This window comes from Epinephelus moara, chromosome 3 (genome assembly GCF_006386435.1).
Source record: "Epinephelus moara isolate mb chromosome 3, YSFRI_EMoa_1.0, whole genome shotgun sequence".
Lineage (NCBI taxonomy): Eukaryota > Metazoa > Chordata > Actinopteri > Perciformes > Serranidae > Epinephelus > Epinephelus moara.
The window spans coordinates 23,604,777-23,625,992 of record NC_065508.1 but is presented as its reverse complement, the minus strand read 5'-3'; the positions used below and the strand labels follow the sequence as shown (position 1 = coordinate 23,625,992).

The 21,216-nt window shown below is 42.8% G+C and overlaps 1 protein-coding gene across 1 annotated transcript; it reads right to left on the bottom strand.

Moving 5' to 3' along the window:
* Positions 1 to 340: 340 nt before the first annotated feature.
* On the bottom strand, positions 341 to 21,213 carry LOC126387686 (C2 domain-containing protein 2). The gene is made up of 13 exons (XM_050040303.1): positions 20,367 to 21,213; positions 19,874 to 19,969; positions 18,329 to 18,448; positions 14,826 to 14,927; positions 14,529 to 14,645; positions 13,329 to 13,437; positions 10,023 to 10,131; positions 9,828 to 9,892; positions 9,605 to 9,720; positions 9,077 to 9,245; positions 7,293 to 7,534; positions 6,612 to 6,879; positions 341 to 2,549 (listed from the first exon to the last, which is right to left on the bottom strand). The coding sequence occupies exons 1-13, from the start codon at positions 20,640 to 20,642 to the stop codon at positions 2,329 to 2,331; spliced, it is 2,010 nt and encodes a 669-aa protein (XP_049896260.1). The 5' UTR covers positions 20,643 to 21,213; the 3' UTR covers positions 341 to 2,328.
* Between the last annotated feature and the right edge of the window lie 3 nt (positions 21,214 to 21,216).

The following is a 21,216-nucleotide window of genomic DNA, read 5'->3' as shown; positions in this document are numbered from 1 at the left end:
GCAGCACTAGAATTATGAAAACATTACTTTGGAATTTCTTTTTTAATTCCTTTTTTTTTTTTTTAATCTTAATTGAAAACAGGTGAACATTTTCCTACACTGGCAGAATAAAAGAAAAAATGTACCTCGAAAGACTTGATTCAAGACTAAAATGACTAAAACAGAGCATCATGTGCTTGAACTTTAAATGTCTTGTATGCAAAATTATCTGCAAAATAAAAATGAGCCTCTGTAAACTAACACAAGTGGATCAGCATTATCAGCATGTGCATGTAACAAGCTACAGGAGCACTGGGACAAAATTCACCGCAGCCTGGACATTCAAAGTGGCACCACAATCTCCGTTATTCAATCAATATTTATTGCTGAAAATGAAATAACTCGATATGTATATTAGTTACAATCCCTGCAGGGGAAATGACTGACTCTCTGCATCGACAGCGCAGTCAGTCCGTTTCTGTGCACAGAGCAGATGCCAATAAAAAAACATCAGGAAGCAGTTTATTAATCACATACAGCCTTAACTGCTTACTGAATGCTAACAGTAGCCAATGCTGCCATAAGCAAGGGCTCGTTTCCCGCTCCCTTCCTCAGAGTTTAAAGGTGATTCTGCCTGAAAGGTTTTCAAATTTTCACCAGTTTCAAAACATACTGCAGTCAATGATGACAAATCTACTTTGTACTGTAAATACCAAGACACAAAGACAACCCACATAGCATCTGCGGGACAGTGTCATGAACAGCATGTGAGTGTTTTTAATTCTCAGATAGTCTAATAATGTAAACACCCAGTTAACAAATATGTTATGTGCATAGGCTTCTTGATTATAGACACTGCTGATGGTGCAGGAACACGGTGGTACCCTTGTCTCTTAGAGCCACTTCCAACAGTTCGCCACAGTCCTCTGGTGTGATGGCGAACGCAGCCTCCGGACCCCCCCCCCCCCCCCCCCCAAAAAAAAGCCACGTAGAGCGGAGTTCACCCCACCAGTGACGTCATCCTCAGAATAACTGTAAGGCAATCTGTTAGTCTGTCTGTCACAGCTGCGTCCATAACTTATTGAAGAAACAGTAGTTAACATGATGTACAGAGACATGTCTTCAACAAGCTGCTCACAAAAAGGAAATACAATCATTAGCTGGATAAAAAAAATAAAAATAAAGCAGCCAATCTGTTTGGTTGCTCCCAAAGGTGTTCACACGTTCTCTTGTTCATGAGTTCAAAGCTACATCTCTTTAAAAACGATAAAACATCCGATAAAAGAACGAGGATTTCGTTCAAATGAAACAGGTTTCGTTAATGCAACGAGTATGGCCGAGTGTAACGTCACAGTCCCTGGCTTGAGGTTCGTTCAGTTCCCTTTTGACACATTAACAACCCTGCTGATAACAGTAGTGTACAGGAAGAATCTTTTTTAGGAAGACAAAGAAGAATTGCATATCATTTGAAAGCTAAAGTTTCATGTTAGCCACCGTGTCACTGCTTCTTTTATTCCTTTTGGAGGGGTGATAACTTGTGTTAATGGCCGCTGTCGCATTACATTTTTGTAAATAGCTTTGTTTTACAGCTTTTATATGCACATGACATACAGCTGCTGTTCTGGTCTTCTTTTATGTTGATTAAAACTACAAGGATTTTTAAATGAGTCGATATAAATACCATATTTCATAGTATTAGTGTCAAGAAGTAGTCGTATTACTCGTATATCCCCCGCAGCGAAAAGATCTCCCTTTGCTAATGTTTTCAACAAGAATCTCTATCACAAGAGCAGCTCCTGTCATTGCACTTTAAATAAAGATACTAAAACTGTGCAAATCATACAAACACCACTCTTCTCTTCATCTTTGGTCCTGTTGTTCCACCGTAGGAAATGTACGGATTACAGCAGGGAGAGTTTGCTCTTCGTCCTCGGCGACAGCGAGGTAAAGCGTGACAGTCCACACCAGTCCCTTCTGTCTGTAACAAGGCCACGAAAGCACTTAAAGATTTCAAAAATGTTGCATAAAATTAGATGAAAGAAACATGCAAAATAATATCCTCTTAAATGCCATTAATCCCCAGACAGGAGACCCTCATTCACACATGCACACGCTTGCTTTCGGTGAAGTGTCTGCTTCTCGAAGGAAGCAGGAAACGGCAGTATAAGAGGATATTTTTCCATCTGCACAGCTTTCCCATTCACAACGCAGGAGCCCCAGTATGTAGGTCGGGCATTAGGGGGAGTAAGTTAGCCAGGAAGTTTGCCAGTGCAAGTTTGAGGTGGAGATGGTGATGGTAGTTGTTGTAGGAGGGACTGAGGTGAGGAGGAGAGGAGGAGAGGAGGGGGGTCACGCATGTGGCTCCCCCATGGAGGTAGAGCCATTGGCTTTGCTCTTATTCCTACTCTTGCGGTTGAGCATGCGGCTAAGCGTGGCTGTTCGGCTGGCCCGCTCCACTGCGGCTGGAGACTCCAGGTAAACCAGGTCATTGTGCGACTGGCTCATCCCCGGGTCCTTGCGCTGGTGACGCCGGCGGAAGAAGAGCCTGGCACTCTTCTGTAAGAAGCTGCCTGTGGAGCAGAGGCAAAGGACAGGAAATATTCACTGTGATATCTTGAGACAAGGACTGTGTCAAGATGACACCACTTAAGGCAAAATAACTCTTGATATACAGGATGCATTTGAAGTATCTGAAGTAGCAGCAATCTGACGACAGCTGAAGCAGCAGTGGCACAGAATTGGTGTTAGTTGGAAATTGTTGGTTATCAATGGCATCAACGGGACTATTCCCCTTTGACTACTGGTTCTTCCTCTATAAAGAGCTCCGTCAAGTTTTGGACAGTGACAATCACACTTGGACAAACTGTAATGACTTTAATCACCAGCTAACACACACTGGACTGTACCAACAGAGAGCAGCCACTCAGTCCAACCTTACTGCAAGCATCATTCCTCAGGGTTCCTACACATTTTCCATTTCCAAAATTCCATACTTTTCCAGACTCTAATTTCCACTCAGACCGTATTTGACATCCCAGTACAAAAGCCAGCCCTCGGAAAACTTGCACTATCCATTAAAGCTGTTCAGTCCACACTCCTACACAGAAAGTTAGACAATGTTCCACTGTCAAACATCTCTGCCCAAGGAGGCAGGAAACTAACCGATGCTACCTATAATGTATTCTTCTCCCTTACAGGGGAACATGACCCAAATTTAGGATTTCAATATGTTATTTCCATGTCCTATGAAAGCTCAATCAGTATTTGTGAATATGAACTGCTCCCTCTCAAAGCCAGACCAGAGACCAGAGTCTCAAACTTGTGATGTCATAGAGTATAAAGTCTGGAGCTGCTCCACAGACAACGAGTGAGAGCATGATTTGTGATCCCACAAAACATTTGTTTTCTTATTACACTCAAATGATGACTCAATTGATCCCAATTCATTGTCTGTGGAGCAGCTCCAGACTTTATACTCTATGACATCACAAATTTGAGTTTAGTTTGAGTAGTTGTTTATGTTTAGTAATATTTTTGGACTGTCTTAGACCAGAGGAATAACATGTATGAATTTGGAAAATGGGTCCCTTCAACATATTGAGTGAATAATGTTATTTTTTGTTCCTCTCATATATTTTTATTTTCTTTTTGAATGAAAACCCAAAGTGAGTTTAAAAAAGTCAATTTAATTTTCAGGGCATCCCTGCAGCCTTGTTCATTTACTGTTTCCATGGAAACGACGATGGACACAGTCATAAAGGTTTCCCTAAGGGTGTCTACAGGTATCAGACACCTCAAACTTAATGCTTTTAAGGACTTATTCAAGATAATTTTAACCTAATTCAAGACTGATTTATGGACTTCTGGCCTATCAAAACTATATCAGTTTTATTGTTTCACTACTAACATTAAATCATAGTGATAATCTGTATAATCACAGATAAAATTTTTGAGTTGTCTTGTCCCACACTGTGCCAAAAATTAAAAAGTAAAAGTAAAAGTATGCAAAAGTTCCTTTCTTAAGTAACTAAATACTTTTATATGTAGTATTTGGAAAAGTACATTTTGAGAGGAGTAACTAGTATCTGTAACTAATAACTAATTTGTAGTACCTTGCACAACACTAGTGGCAATTCAGACCTCGCAAGCTCAAATTTAAGACTTTTAAGGCCAAACATTATAAATTTGAAGTTAAGTTGAGTCTTTGAACAGAAAATCCCGCACACTGCTCTTGCTCAGCTTCAAAGTTTACTAGTAACACTAACGTTTCGGTCCACCTGGACCTCCGTCAAGAGTGTTCAACACCCTTATTTCCAACATCGAGCTTAAATAGAAACAATAGAAAAATAGCACTCCTGACAAAGGTCCAGAGGTACCGAAATGTCACTGTTACTAGTACACACTCTGCTTGTATGATCAACTTATTTTCATCAATTCTGACTTTTATATTTTAGAAGATGGACTAGCAGCAACAGTCTGGAAACCTGAATATTGTTCTATACTCTCTTTTCTTTTCCCCATACTTACCCAGACCTGGAAATTACTAAAATCAAATTCCATACTTTTCCACGCTGCGTAGGAACCCTGATTCTTTAACTTTCAGTAGATTCTCGATTTGCTAATATCTGTGGATTAGATTAGGTTAATATAAAACAATTTAAACACTATGGAAACTAATAAATGACTAATAATTAGCTTACATTCGTATCTTTCATTCATGATAAATCCCTCCAGCAAAAGGCCGAACAATATACTACACAGCAAATAAATTCTATTAGTATTGCAATATGAAAAGATATCTGATCATTATGTGTGGGATATTTTACGCTGCATTTTTGGCATTTTGATGTCCATATTTATAATTTAATTACAGACTGAAACAGGTCTGAGTGTGAGAGTGCGATACATCATATTGCAAGTGAATATCTCAAAATATTCACAGTACTTATACTAATATACTAATATTGTATATTGTGCAGCCCCACAGTTTACTTTAAAGGGATAGTGCACCCAAAAATTAAAATCCAGCCATTATCTACTCACCCATATGCCGACAGAGGCCCTGGTTAAGTTTTAGAGTCCTCACATCCCTTGTGGAGATCGGCGGGTGGAGCGGCTAGCACAGCTAATGGTAGACGGCGCCCCAGACTAACGTCCAAGAACACAAAATTGAATCCACAAAGTATCTCCATACTGTTCATCCGTAGTGATCCAAGTGTGCTGCAGCCCCGACATAAAAAGTTGTTTCGAAAAATGTCATATGAACTCTGTTTTTAGCCTCACTGTAGCCTGTAGCTCTGACTGCTTCTCTGTGCTCCGCGCTCACGTGTGCGCGCTCAGGGTGATCGGTGATGCACGGTCTCTGAAGAGCAGCAGTCTCGTCAGTACTGATGTCCAGATTCTCAAGTGCAGGCATCGCCAATTCCCAGTCTGAGCAGCAAAGACTTTCCTCATCCGTTGGCATTGCTTTGCATTTGAAACAACTACACCACCAGGTTTCCAGTGCTCGACTCCGGTATTCTGCGGCTGGCTGAGGGTTAGGCTCATGAGCTGCGGCGGCTGCTTCGTCCAGTAGCCTGAGTTCCGTCCGTATACTCGGGCTCAAACAAATACGGCTCAACAAAGAAATGCTGTTCCTCCTCAATTTCAAAGTCTTCAGACATGTTGGGCTGTCCTTTGCTAAAAGACCGTAGTGCAAATTATCTTTTAGCTACTGTGGTTACTGCTGTTTCCCCATGTGGTGCACGTGTCACGTGATGTAAACACGGGTGAGCAAAGCTCATGTTTTCGCTGGTCTCACGCAGGCGCGCACACGTGAGCGCGGAGCACAGAGAAGCAGTCAGAGCTACGGGCTACAGTGAGGCTAAAAACAGAGTTCATATGACGTTTTTCGAAACAACTTTTTATGTCGCAGCTGCAGCACACTTGGATCACTATGGATGAACAGTATGGAGATACTTTGTGGATTCAATTTTGTGTTCTTGGACGTTAGTCTGGGGTGCCGTCTGCCATTAGGTGTGCTAGCCGCTCCCCCTGCCGATCTCCGCAAGGGATGTGAGGACTCTAAAACTTCACCAGGGCCTCCGTCGGCATATGGGTGAGTAGATAATGGCTGAATTTTCATTTTTGGGTGCACTATCCCTTTAAGATGTAACATACAGTAACTATATGATCCGCTAATATCTAACTGATTTTACATGAACTGAAAATGAATTTGGCATCACAGAAAAACTAGGTTATCTACTCTACTGAGAGCTAGCAGCTACTGCACATACTAGCGTCAGTACCAAGGATACTACAAGTAACTCATGGGATAACTTACTCATCTGGACATAACGTGTGCTTAGCAGTGCCTTCCTCTAAGATGGCAGTGATGATAGTTCAAAAAGGAAAGGTTCAAACAGTAGGAAGGAAAGAGAGAGAAAACAGACTGCATCACAGAGGAGCAACAGATGGCTGTAAAAACAGCCAAATGGAGAACATTTATCAAGTTCTGCCTTTAAGGCGAAATGTTTTTGGAGGATTTAAAGCATGATTTATGGAATAATACTCCTATAAAGACCTGTTGTGTCATCATGTTCAGAGTAACCCCTGGCTTCAGGTGGTCAGTGGGTCCCACTGTGACCTCTCACCTCGTCTCTTCTTGCAGCTCGCCTCAGACACACACATGGATAGTGAGGTATGGTCTAGCTCCTCGCCGGTTTGGCTCTCCCAGTCCTGTGGGGGCCGGCCGATTCCGCTGGGGCCTTCCTGGGGCTCTGACGTGTCTGGAGGGCTACTGGTCCCTGACGCAATCGCTGTGGTCACATCCTGAGTAGAGCTGCCCTCTGACATCGAGGCGTCCATCGCTGCGGCGTAGCCCGCCATAAGAGCTAGCTCATCATCCTGAGACAAGGGCGTCTGGGAAATGAGTTTAAAATGAGTTTCTAGTAAGGTGAGATGTCCTTTGGTTTAACATTTGCATTTGTTCATGCAAATACTTCCTCTGGCATCATGAATGACCAACTATTTGCATTGGCTCTGAGGACCTTTTTCAGAGTAATCTGGGCACAAAGATGGCCGCGGGATTAGGCAAACAGTATTAATCATTGTACTTCAACAACATAAAGAATTTCTTCCTGCAGCTAAAAAGTGTTGGTGGAAACTGACTTCCTGAACAGCAAAGTCTAGAGACTGTCCTCGGCTGCATGCTACCCTAAAGGTGCTTTCACACCTGCCCTGTTTGTTTCGGTTCCATATAAGTAAAATGTAAAAAGGGGAACAGTATAATGCACCAAGTGAAGAGCTCCTCTGGTGCCGGAGCTCATCCTTACTTTGGCGATGCCGGAGATGATGATGGTACTCTTCTTCACTGGGGACTTGAGCTTCTGCTTGGCAGACTGGTGGAGCTGTCTGATGGCGGCCTCGGCCACCGGGTCCGTGCCGTTGAGCATCAGCAGCTCAGTGTCAGAGGAGGACAAGGCCTTGCTGACTGTGGTCCCCAGCATGGTCGCCTGCTCTGAGACGCGGCGTTCCGACAGCTTCGGCTTGTTGGCCACCGCTTTCTGGGCAGGATCTGAGGGAGCACAAAGTTAGCAATCAGTCGACTGCTTCATGGGCGCGATGGAAATTGAAAACATAAGTTGTTAAGATTTGACAGTGTGCGTTATAGAGTTGGAAAAAAAATGACTGCAATTTCAGCTGTGGCCCACTAAGAGGCATTCTGACTTATCATACTAGCTCTTACTAACACCATTAACTATTGCTCTGCTCTGTTGAAGTGTCCCAATAAGCCATTACAGTGTCGCAGTGGGCCAGCATGCACGACACCAGGACCCTGAAGCTAAAGCAGCTAAATGGAATTCTACCATCATTGTTATTTCCACCTGTGCTTCTGCTACTGTGGCAAAGTGTCCTCCATGAAAAAGGCTCATTGACATCTAGAATGCCCTTCTGCTATTGTTTAAGAGAAGCAATTTTAAACATCTGTCTTTACACTCACACCAGATTACTAAACTTGTAATTGTGCAGATGTGGTGTATTGTTTATAAGACTTTAAAGAATGACATGTATACCACTTTGAATTCCACGTCTTGCTAATGCCTCGTTCTGTAAATGTGTTTCTTTCTCTAGTAGCTGAATTTTTATTTGTCTATTTATTCATTTTATATAAATATATGCATATTTTTATTTATTTATTATTATCATCAGGGGGCCCATAAAGAGAGCGGGCCCTCTAACAATGTGTTGGACGAAGAATGGGCCCCAATGAGTGACTGCTACCTTAGAAATATGCCTATGCTCAAAGAATTTAAAAAGGTGCCATTTGACATATATGCCCTTGAAAAAGGCAAACATATCTATATCATGTTTTTTGTGTAAAATAGTCAAATATAAACTATGAATAAACTGTAAAATAGTTAAATTAAATGAATCATTTCTTATTTTCTTTGTATTCTTTGTCATACATAGATGCAATGATGATTGGTTGGTAATATAAATAATGATGTTGTCCAATCTCTGTTTGATAATGTGAGGAGACGATATGTGCAAAGCATATGTGCACTGGGGCCCGCTGTAACTGCCTTACGCAACTGACTGTAGATATAATCACATTTAAAATATATCATAAAGAAACCTCTGATGACTCTATTTATGGTTTGCATGGTTTTAGTTTCAAGGGTGTTCGGTTCCACCTCAAATTGACATTTGGATAACAAGACTCCCTGCCACTCTGTGAGGCTTTACTTAGGCTAAATGCTAACATTAGCGGCATGCTAACATGCTGACAGTGACAATGTAACATGCAAATGTTTAGCAGGTATAATATGTACATTGCAATCCATGTAGCCATGCTCAAAAAAGGCCTGTGTTTAATAAGTCCTAGCAGGAACTGTCAGAGGTTATATGTGATGACTACTGAATTTTAAAACAGCTTTAATGAAAAAATGGTGATGCAATTTGCAGGGATTATATCAATATTATCACAGCATTATCTCAGCATCATCATGTATACCTCAATGAGCCTCCCTGTACTGTATCTTGTTTGTATATCAGTTATGGGAGAGACTCTGCCATCTTTGTCAGTGCTGTGTCACCACAGTTTGTGGTGCTGTACCTAAGGTAAGTCCAGGAGGGAGAGGTCGACCCGGCTTGCTCTTCACCGCTGTGATGGTGGTGACCACCGTGCCGCAGGGCATCACTGTACGGTCCATCTCCACTTTCTTATGGGAGGCTGGGGTGGGAGGGTGCCAGGACCTCACCTCACTGGGCTCCAGGTAGGTAAACTGAAGGATACAATTCCCCAAAATTAATATTCTAACTCTGAGTGAATGAGAATAAGTCAACCATATTTGTTGATGTTAAAGGAAGCCTTCACTCCCCCAAATGATCATGTGTATTTCAGTGAAATGACACTTGGATAATACTGCACGAGTCTGTAAACTGATGTTTTGATATAGTTTTGCTGTGGTTAAACATGGATCCCTATGACTTCCATTTTTGATTCACTGCTCAACGTGGGCATGCAAGAAAAACAATGTTTTGTGCAAAAAATTAAACATAACACAGGATGAGTAACTGATTTACAATCAGTCATTTTGGGAGTGAAGTATTCCTTGAGGGCAAACAGGCGTCATTATCTTACATCAGTAGTAAGTGAACCAGTCACTACATCTTTGGTCATGAGTGCAAATGTTTGCTGTCCTTTGGGCTGCTTCTTTACAAGATCAAAAGGCACTGACACCTGACCGAGTAACGAATCTGAAAAGGAGAAACACACCTACGTTAGACTGGTAGTGCAAATACACGCGGACAAAAGAATTCATGATGAATAAAACACAAATACAGGCAGCCAGTAATTTCCTTACTCTCTTGAGGTTGTCCGTCATTCATCAGCTGAACATTGAGCTCTTTTGATCGTCCGTTCAATTCACTGGGTGAAACAAAGAAAGAAAAGACAGATAAATACATTACAGATGTTGATGGATTGGCTGGATAAATGAGAGCATACATCATCTGTGAAAAAGCAGCCATTGTTTGCAGTGCTCCGTGGTAAAACTTACAAAATAAACGGCTGGTCCCAGGCAGGATTGGTTGTGTTCTTTGAAACAGAGGTGTTAAACTTCTGCGGAGGATCGTCTAACTGCAGTACACACAGAGGATTCATGCTGCCTACAAACACAGCAGAAAACGGTCGGCATCACAGGAACAAAAAAAGGTGTAATCAAAGATCTAAACTGCATATTCATTACAAAATGACAGCTGATCACATAAAATGTGCTGCTGCAAGATTTAATTTCACCTTGGTCACTTCCTCTGATCATTCTAATAGACAAATGGGATGTCAGTGCACATTGTATATGTGATGAATTATGCATAGGTTAGAGGAGACTCACAGTAATGATTCCTCAGCACATGTGATGAAGCCTGTTTCATGAAGCACTCAAACTCAACTAGCCACAAGCCAGGCTCCTCCAATACTGTGAAAGCACTGCGTCTTATTGACAACATCAGCAAAAACCTCAAAGACGGAGCATCCACTGCAGTAGCTCTAGACCTGGCTTATGGCCCACAGGAAGTCTCAAAAGCGAAGCTAGGCTAAGTATAAGTGTCCTTCACTTACAGGACGGAAACAGATAATGAAGTCTTGATCGCTGTGTCATGTCTCTGCTGTACAACATCAAGTAAGTGCTGGGCAGAAGACTTAAAGAGGATGTCTGGAGCCCGGAGACCTGCTGACTCACAGTTAGAGAATGACTCAACTCAGACGCCACCAAAACAAAGTTGTTGTGGATGATGTTAATGTCTAAGACTGGACAATGATTTCTGAAGCCTCTTGTAACTCAGAACATCTTGTCCTCATGGCTGATAATAACCCCGGTGCTTTGTTTACGCTCTGATCATTAGACAATCTCACTTTTGTGCAGGTCCATGCTGCCACACAGAGTGCTGTGGTGCTGATGTGGGCGTATTATTAATATACTGCCAACATTGTTCAGCTTTAACCAGTGGTTTACCACCTTTGACAGCCAACTGGCAGACAAATCTCTTCCTTGTTTTCTGGAATAAAGTCTGTTGGCCAAATAAACAAAGACCAGACACAAACAGCCCCTGAAATAGTTATACTGACACCATTTAGGAAACTCTGAGCAAAGAAGGGACAGATACCTCAGTGAGGAGGTGTGGTCGACCCCGTTGTGAGGTGTGATGCATTCTTTTAACAGATGTGATTGGTTGTCACAGACACACCCTTTTGTGAGCCTGCAAGGTGTGGACACCCAGTGGAAATGAACTGCTGACTGTGAAAGTGGTGTTGTTGTTAGTGTGATCACTCTGCTGATGGAAGGTTGAGACAGACCCAAGTCATCACTGCTGCACTGTTACATTTTTCCAGTTTTCCAAATATCTTAGTGTTGTGATCTTTTTATTTCTGGCGTTATAGCGTTACCGAGTTGGGTTGGAAATGTACACATACGTACCCCTGATGAGATCGACCACAAATATTATCCCTGCATAATCTAATCTGTAGCTTTTCATTTGCTCACCGTCATCCAGCATCTGGAGAATATTTCTCTGACGTCTTTGTGTTTCTGCCATTTTCTCCTCTGCTTAACAAACTCTTAAGCCTCTTAACAGTCCTCCTCTCTACTCCTAACAGTTTGACACCTTAAGAACTTTCTTAAAAGTTCGTCACAAGGAGCAACTCTTAGTACGAGCCTGTCGCGGAGGGGCTGCTAACTATGGTGGTTGACATGAAAAGACAAATGGCCCTATCTTGAGCCAGTGTCTGGTTTGTCTGTTCTGGGCTACTGTAGAAACATGCCAGTACAACATGGCGGACTCAATGGATAAAGACCTGCGCCCTACGTAGATATAAATGGATCAGTAAGGTACGAAAACACAACAATTCTTATTTTCAGGTGATTATACGTTAAAAAAACCCATACTAATTCTATTCTACTCCATTTCTGCCTTTATCTCCTACACACTGGTCCTTTAAAGTGATACTGATAGAGTACTTCATTTGATGTCATCCTTTCACATTTTATGAATTTATTTTTCTATCAGATGCCACAGGTGAGTAGTTTAGCCATACTTTTGAACATTTAAGTGGCATCTTCCCTACATTAAAGACTGTATGGGGTGTGGCTGCTGCAGTAGAGGGCCCATCACACACATTATTAAATTCGGGAATGCTTGATGCAAGTACCTGCAAACAAAACCATAAGGATTGAATGCAGGTATTATTTGACTGGAGCAGATTTCATGCTGCATGGTATTGGTCTTCACTGGTTGCTCACAATCTCATGATGACAACAGGAAGTCACTGTGCACTGCCAAGAAAGAGTCCGGCACATAAAACCACAACTTCGTTTTTCAAACTTCATGTTTTGTACAGATAAAAGAAGTCGTGTGTTTTAAGTCGTGTGTGTGATTCATCCTGGCTTCACATGAGCAAAGGAAATCCCCTCCTGTTGCTAGGCTAATTTACACAATGCAAAATCCCATAGGCTTGTGCTAAAAACATTTGCATGTTGTATTTGTGGGGAAAATGTGTCCAGCAAAAGACAAATGCTTTGTCTATCAATGCTGCGAGTTATAGTGAAGTTGATTTGTGTACTTGTGTTTGACATTGCTGCTATTAAGCCATGTTTAATGTGTGTTTAATGTGTGTTTTGAATCAACTACACTTGACAGCACTTGACAGAAACCTCACTGCTGATTAGTGTTTTGGAGGTGTAACTGTTAAGTGACACACACACACACACACACACCACCACACAAGTATATATGCCCACAATGTCATAGGTCACGTGCATAGTTTACGGTGTAGTCTTTAGTGAACAATGCATCACACCTCCTGCCACTTTTTTCATATGCATAAGAATATGGAAGTGGTCAAAGTAGTGCCTTTAAAATACTAATTTGACAATGTAGGAGTATCTTTATTTCTAAAGACCATGTGTTTTGTCTCGGGTTACTGTGCAGGACGTCAGGTAAACATGGCAGCTGGATAAGATTTATATGGCTGCTACAAGGACAAGCTATGCAGCTCATTGTTTTTTTAATCAGCTCCATCTTATCAGCAAAGCCAGTTAAGACTGATGCAAGTCGATAATGCTGAACGACACCACCCTCAAGGCAGAGGAGCTTGTGTATTCGCTTTAGACTCTCAGACTCCTGTACAACAGTAACCGTGAGCTTACATATCAAGAGCAGAACTGTGAAATGGTTGCATTTCTTTGAAGTGACACTAAACCACAGTTATGACTGAGATGTAGACGTGAGCTGACCGCTGTGGCCACAAGGCACAGACGGGACTGAGGGGACTTTTATCAGACTCTGGGGGAAGTAGACAAACGTCCAACCTGCAGCATCCTCCTCCTGATTCAGTGTCACCCGGATGTTCTTCACCAGCAGCTTCCAGTCGTGGGCACGGGGGGGCTTTGGGGGTGAAACCACGTTGTTGTGTGCTTCCTATTGGAGAAACCAGAATAGGTAAATAACTCAGCAGTGATGATCTACTGGCAGCAATGTTAACAGCAATTTATGTGCAGTGTATTTATGATATTCTGCGTGAGAAAGACAATATAGCCTAATAATAGTTTGCACGAGAGGGGAGGACTCTTTTGGGAAACAACCGTGCTGACAGAATGTAGTCTTGTCCATGATTTGCATCGGATTTTCATCATGACCGTGGAGAATTTGCATCAGAAGCTGCGCTTTCAAGTTTTTAAACAAACAGAAAAATCAGAGCACACTTTTCAAACATTCCCTGGTAACTTTATCTCAATTTTCCCTCCTATTTCATATCTGGGAAAATTCAAAACATTTGTCAGTATTTATGACGCTTGACACACGACACAAGGTCAAATCAGCAACACGTGGCATTATGTCATGTGACAGTCGGGCAAAGAGCACGAGAAAAAAGCTTTTTGTAAATGTATGTCAGCATAATAAACTCTTTACACATTAGTACAAGCTTTGTGTAGGTGTGCAGAGACCCTGATCATATACTAATATAATACACTTACAGTTTTGTAGATACATTAGTATGCAGTGAGTAGAGTCTATAATAATTGCCTTATGGGACTTGGATATAAAAGTATAGATTAAACCTGCAATAACTTTTTCGGTCACTTGGCTGTGGAAACAAGCTGCAAACACACAATATCTCTCTCTTTAGTTGCTAATTGCTCTTCTTCGTCTACCAGCAAGTCTCTAACTGTGAGTCTCTGCTGTCTGGTGCTGAGTATAGATAGTAGTGTACAGTGGGTTTTAAAGCCTGGAAGTCTTCTTCACTGACAACAGCTGCCTGATGCGGCCGAAAACGACATGATGAGAGTGGTGAGAGTGAACCAAAACAGTAACAAGGAGCTGAAACGTTCTATAAAGCTACGTAAAGCTGAGAGGAGCACATTATTTTCATGTTTTCATTTGATTGTTACTATAAAAAAATGATTATTGTTGCTGTCAAGGCTATTTGTCTATTGACCTGGCATGACAAACATACACACAGTGTCTGCATTGCGTTCCTCCTCAGATGTAATGGATCAGGCATGACTCACCTTGACCTCTGAGGCCTGAGCAGGCCTGCAGCTCAGCAACACAGAGGGGCGCGTCGCACATAACAGCTGTCTCAGCTGCTCCTTTACGGCTGCTACACTGGAGGTGTTGGCATTGTCCTGACAGACATGATGATATCAGACATATTAGAAGCATGTTGACTGTATTACACTAAAACACTCATTCTCTATTTTGGTACAGTCAAACATATCTATTTTGCTTTGGTTCAAACACACTAACACACACTTACATGTCTACAGACAGCGGGGACATCTTATTATCTGCAGTCTTAAAATTACCTGGGTGAAAGTGGGCGTCACCTGCAACTCCCTTGTCTCCAGGTGAGACACTCCCCAGCTCACCTTGACCTCATCTTTAGCTTCTTGCATCTGTAGATCAAGCTGGGAAACAAAGAGAGGAGAACTGAGCTTCACTAACAGTAATATTAAAAGGAAATTGACATAAAATTGTGACTGAATCTCTGCATATTAAGCAACACATGGAACATAATGAGTTTCAGTGTGTTGTTTAGGCTAAGTAAACTGAGGGGAAACAAATCACAGCATTATTGTGGCTGCCAGATGTTCTGTAAACAACAAACAATTGTGCTTCTGTGGTCTTTGGGTCCCTCGCTTGAAAATAAATCATTCTGCTGCTGTTGTTATGTTGTTTGATGACTCAAATGTCCAAATGTCAAACCATGAGGCAAGCGTTAAATTGTCACCACGGCACCGGTTTTCACAACATGAGACATGATGCATTAATTAGTTGAGTACTTCAATGGCAACAAGCAGTGTTAGGCTCAATAAAAACTGGGGACACTTCATATCTTGAATACGTTGTTCTGTCAATGTACTCCAAACTGTACCTTAAAATTGTAAGAATGAATTTTACTGACCTAAGCGAGGGAGTTCAAGTATTTCGGGGTGTTGTTCACGAGTGAGGGCAGAATGGAGCATGAGATGGATCGGCGGTTTGGCAGAGCGTCTGCAGTGATGAAGGTGTCGTGCTGGACAACTGTGGTGAAGAAAGAGCTGAGCAAGACGGCAAAGCTCTCGATTTACTGGTCCATCTACGTCCCAACCCTCACCTATGGTAATGAGCTCTGGGTAGTGACTGAAAGAATGAGGTCTCGGATACAAGCGGTCGAAATTAGTTTCCTCCGTACGTTGTCTGGGCTTAGCCTTAGAGAAAGGGTAAGGAGCTCGGAGTAGAGACGCTGCTCCTTCGCATCGAAAGGGGTCAGTTGAGGTGGTTCGGGCATCTGATCAGGATGCCTACTGGGCACCTCCCGACCGTTAGAGGTGTTCCAGGCATGTCCCACTTGTAGGAGGCCCGGGGCAGACCCAGAACACGCTGGAGGGATTACATATGTCATCTGGCCTGGGAAAGTCTTGGATCCCCCAGAAGGAGCTGGAAAGCGTTGCGGGAAAGAGGGGTGCTGGAATACTTTGCTCAGCCTGCAGCCCCCCCGACCTGGCTTTGGATAAGCGATTGAAAATGGATGGGTGGATGAATTTTGAGAGTAAAGGACTGCGTGACTGCTGGAACTGGTGTTCTTAAATGGTTGTTATCTTGGATACTGATGAAACTGTATTCTCTCTGTTTAATTCATGTTCTGTATCTGCTACACAGAGCTATCTGTTCCAGACTAATCAGAGACAGGACATAGAGGAGGCGTCTTGTACAGTAATGATTCAGGACTTATTACTGTGGGATTGCTGTCACTCACTTTTAATGGACTCAATGAACTGACAAAGTGTACAGAATCAGATACAGGCTCAGCAGCTTTACCAGCTTTTTAAAGAGGAAAAAAACTGTGCTGATGTGCATATGTGCTACCATGGTTACCACATGATTTTTTTTTTTTATAAATACCAGTAGATTATGTATGTGGCTACAGATAAAATGTAAGATAATGGACAGATTTTCAAACGGTTGATGGATCTATTAGTGGTTCAGCTTTTGAAATCATGCTAAAATCACATATCTGCTATCATAAAATCCGGCAGCTCCAGAGTCTGCTTGGAAGCAGACCAAGACCCTCCTTTTTAGGCGGCCTTGGTTTGCTTGTTTGGTCCGCGTCAGGGTTCAACTGACAGCTTTCACATCAGCCCAAACAAACTGTACTAACCAGGCAAACAGACCAGTTTTTTTGTAACGAAACCAAACAGGTTAGGCGTGGAAGCACCCTAAATCAGTACAATAAAACCTTGACAATGACTCTTGAAAACCAACAAATATATGCAATGCCTCTCTAGTCGGCCTGGCAAACAGGAGAAAGGCCAAGTAGAGTAGGTGAGCAAGCTGTGCATCGACACCTTGCTCATCTAAGGGAGAAAAAAGAAGACGAGAGAAAGAGAGAGGCAGAAAACAGACTGGGCCATCCTGTCCGAGCATGCCTGGATTCCAGTGTAAGACTGAACGGCCGCCTCTGTGATGCCAAACAAAGGCCTCATCAGATAGCAATGAGAACGCTCAGATGAATCTAGAAGAACAATACCACAGGCTGCATTGATAAGACCCGAACTGCTTCATACAAACAGCATTAACCAAAAGAATATGTTTACACAACCGAAGAACAGATACTGCTTGCAAAGAAGTAGCTTATTAAAATAGTTTCACACCACCTGACTGTGACAAGAGAGAGGCGCCTATGTGAAGTCAAACAACAGATATGTAAATGTGGTGTTACAGCGCTGGGATGACATGTGTCACATGTGTCCCTGATGACATGCAACAGGCATGTGGTGCAGCAGCAGTGTGTTTAAAACCAGCAGCACACCACAGTGCACTGGGTGTATCATTGTGTCCGTATACTGTAAATGCCCGGGGGCTTCTGGTCCACATATCCCAGCACTCATAACATGACGAGCCGGGACCATTCTAGCAGTTAAATGCTTACAAATGTTCCAGTGGACGGAGACATTTGAAAAGGCTCTCTGACTTTTCCAGACTGAGCTGAAACAATTAGAGTGAAAAGGAGAAAAGAGGCTTCCTTTATGTTTCTGCCGCAACTGATCCACAACCAAAACAAAACTGCCCTGGCTCTAATCCTTACTTCAGCCCTGAGTCTCTCTCAGGTTGTATTTATGGCACAATGAGTTCAGGAGGGGTGAGCACCTTATTGGTTTAAAAATAGCCTAATACAATTGGGTTAGCCTGTATAGCCGCTTGTATCCATACTTTGGTGACGATTTGACAGTGAAACTAAGAGCAGGGTGAAAGCTTAGCCCAGCTTAATGCAAACTACCCTTTACATATCCCAACACACCTTTGGCCCACTTCAGTTGTGTCCAATTCTGACGGGGAAGACTGTGAGTCAGCCATGAGAGCATTTTATTGAAAAATGAGCCCAGTCAGATTTGAACAATAAATCGCTGCAACTTCCAGGTAAGAACGAGGTAGTCATTAGTCATTTGTGTCAAAACCTCAGAGTTTCATCAATCCCGTATAGGCTCCTGATAAATGCGAATGCAGACAAAGTGGGCCAGCTTTACTGGAAACCAGCCTGACAGTGAATTTAATGAGGTCTTCGGGACATTTGCCAAATACAGAAAGATACTCCAACCATTTAATCGAAGACTCCTGCTCGCAGTGAGCCAATGCTGGGCAGCACATCATGTCCAATAAAATCTCCCATTAAACTAAACCACATTGTCTTCCAAAGGATGTAACTCTGTTCTCAGACGCCTCAGTGTTAAAGGGATATTCACAAAGGAGAAAAAACAAATGAGTATTGTTGACTTTCATAAAACTCAAGGCTTTAATAGACGCCTTGGGCCAACTAAAGAGCATTTACCTGCAGCTCCAGTGGAGCTATACAGACTGTGTATTTACAAGGATCTGCTGTAGCCATGGCTGTCGACGCTGCACTGACAGTGAATTGAAGCTTCTCCCCAACCACACTGCAGCAAGCGGCCTGTTTGGGAAGACAAAATGAGGCATTAGTGTGATACTGCCGGAGCTCAAGCATGCGCATGCAACTCACATGTACCATGAAATATGAGAGAACTCAAATTGGGGATCTATATTTTGTTCTTAACTGTAAGGTGCTGCGTGTCTATCCACATGTGAAAGGAGCTGGAAGGATTAATTGTTAATACATTTCTGCGTGTGTAGAGTCTTACGCAAGAAACACATAGCACAAACAGCCCACAATAAAACCAGCGAGATCCGGTTACAACACTGACTTTTGCTAAAAGTGATCAAAAAGCAAAACATCTGCCTCGGATGAAGTTCATACCACACTGTGAAAAGGAGGAACATCTGTACTAGCCTCCAAAGGAACTATCAGCAGATTCATCTCCGAAAACAATAAACCACTTTCACTGCAGAGGAATGCATCTGAGACAAGGGAAATCACCACACAATGGTAACGTGTCCGCTTACTTGGAACATATTTAATCAGTGCATTCATTCTGATTTCAGTGGAGGACGAAAATGTTTGTGTCAAGTTGGGCATGAGATCACAGCGAGGGGAAGCATAAACAGAGGTGCTGCTGCATTCCTGTCTGCCTGCTCCTCCTCAGCGCTGAGCTTGACAGCTATGTAAGCTTCTTAGAGCACACGCACGCACACGTACACATACACAGCGTGTGGGTAAAAATAAGCCTCTGTTCATTACACCCCCTGCGTTCAACAACAGAGCACCTGGTATTTTGCCCCATATCACGATGATCACAAAGAAAGGGCTGAGTTTGCATTGGGAGTACGGCAAAGCCAACCGGGCTGGCAACACAGCAAGCAATTTGTCCCTATCTGACCTCTCTAAAAAACATAAAAGCCCTCTGATGGCAGTTTGCTTTACACACAGTCTGCAGCAAGTTGGCACTCTATCTGAATGACTGATAAAAGATGCATCATCAAAGTGTTTCATGGGCTTTCTCCAGCAAATGTATTCATTCACAGTGTCTTTTGATTTACTGTAATGAGCGTGGGGACAAAATGCTAAGCAGATTAATTTGCCAAATCTTAATTAATGGGGGAATGTCTGTACCAAAGCTGGCAAATTGATGAGTCAGTGCTTGTCGACTGCAGGCTAAAATGCAGCAGTTTTCGTAGAGTAGCTCCCCTCGCTGAATTAGAAGAGGGAAGATTTATTTGAACGACAGCTTTGGTCAATAAAACACATAAACAAGGAAATTAGAAATCTTTAAATGTCTACTGCTATAACCCAGATGGCTGCTGAAGCTGCCGTGACAAACAAAATCTATTATTTTTCAGCGGTTGGGAGGAGGAGGAGGAGGACACAACACAGACAGGCACTCAATATTAGTGTAATAGATCCAGATATCTCCCAGAAAAGGCCCTTCTGTATCACTAAAAGACTTTACGGTCAGTGTACCTTGTTTCTGGCAGACTTCTTAAAGCTGGACACTTGGCTGACCATGAGCTCTGACGCCTCGACATCATCTTCTTCAAATGTCAACAGAACAGGACTCTGATGAGGAGGAGAAGGAGGAGGATGGAAACATTAAAACAACAGCACATGCCTATTACACAACTCAAAGAGCGGGGGAATAAAGTTGTTGCCAATAAATGAGCAAGGCTGTAATGGATCACACTGGCATATGTTGTGACTTGACAGTAACAAGGAACACAATTCAGATGTGTCAGAGGTGTTGCAAGAGGGAGGAAATTTTGAGAGTGGGACTGCTGATATCAGAAAATGCTTAATGTGAGATTTGACTGAAGTGGTTGGGTGTGTATCTATATGAGAGCACAGCAGAGGTGGATTTCCTCCACATTTCAACCCAGCCACATTTTACAAGCTGTCTTTATTGGAGTCACCTGCCTGCCACAGAGTACAGTGGTGCCCCTGCGGTCATGAGACTCACCCCACGCTTCCTCGATTGGTCATTCAAAGCCCTGCACCAAGCTCCTCTCCACTGACTTCTCCAGCTTTTCAGTGACAGCGCCCATCCCAGCAGATCCGCGGCTTCCTCCTTCGCCGCATTGTCCTCTGCTGTTGTCTGCTTGCTCCCTACACCCCCTTGCTGGAAATACTGTACGAAATACAGTATCAGGGTAACAAGGGATGCGAAGAAGAGCGTGACCATGCATAGCCACTGCGGATCCTCAAGGCCGAAATACGAACTTTCAAAGTCGGACATTCTTTGCAAAATGAAAACGACGATCACAGCTTAACACGCCTCCTCTGAGAAATATCCTGGCAGCCTCATAGCATGTGTTTGACCAGGGAAGGGCGAAATCAATGAAAGCAATCTCCCATAACTGATAACAGCACAGATCTCAACCCCCAAAACAAATTAGGCTTATTATGATCCATGTTGTAGCACTCCATGGTAGCTTTAAAACCCCATATATGTCCCAAACTACCTACGCTGGCTATAAAGACCTAGAGCATAGTTGCAGAGGTTCAGGTGCTTCAAATAAACCTGCAGAAAAACTCACTCGCCTCCTCTCATTGAATATGGTTGTTAGCTTAGTTAGCTAATCTTCGCCACGGTTCGCTTAACTCCTCATTAGCTACGGAGCCGCCAAAGTTTCCCGAATGGAAATTATTCCCAAAGTCTGTGGTTAAGCTCCGTCGGGCGATATCCAAATATTGACCAAGAGTGCCGGTAAAACATCCTGAAAGCGAAGAGGGGGGAGTTGTTGCCGCTGGACTTGGTTTGCGGCTCAGTCTGACTGTACAAAGTTGCCGTTTCTAAACGGATATGTGGC

Coding starts and splice junctions, on each gene's coding strand:
- LOC126387686 (XM_050040303.1), bottom strand. CDS start 20,642: ATGTCCGACTTTGAAAGTTCGTATTTCGGCCTTGAGGATCCGCAGTGG. Junction 18,449..19,873: donor AGAAGTCTGCCAGAAACAAG/GTACACTGACCG, acceptor CTTCCCAAACAG/GCCGCTTGCTGCAGTGTGGT. Junction 9,721..9,827: donor TGACGGACAACCTCAAGAGA/GTAAGGAAATTA, acceptor TCTCCTTTTCAG/ATTCGTTACTCGGTCAGGTG.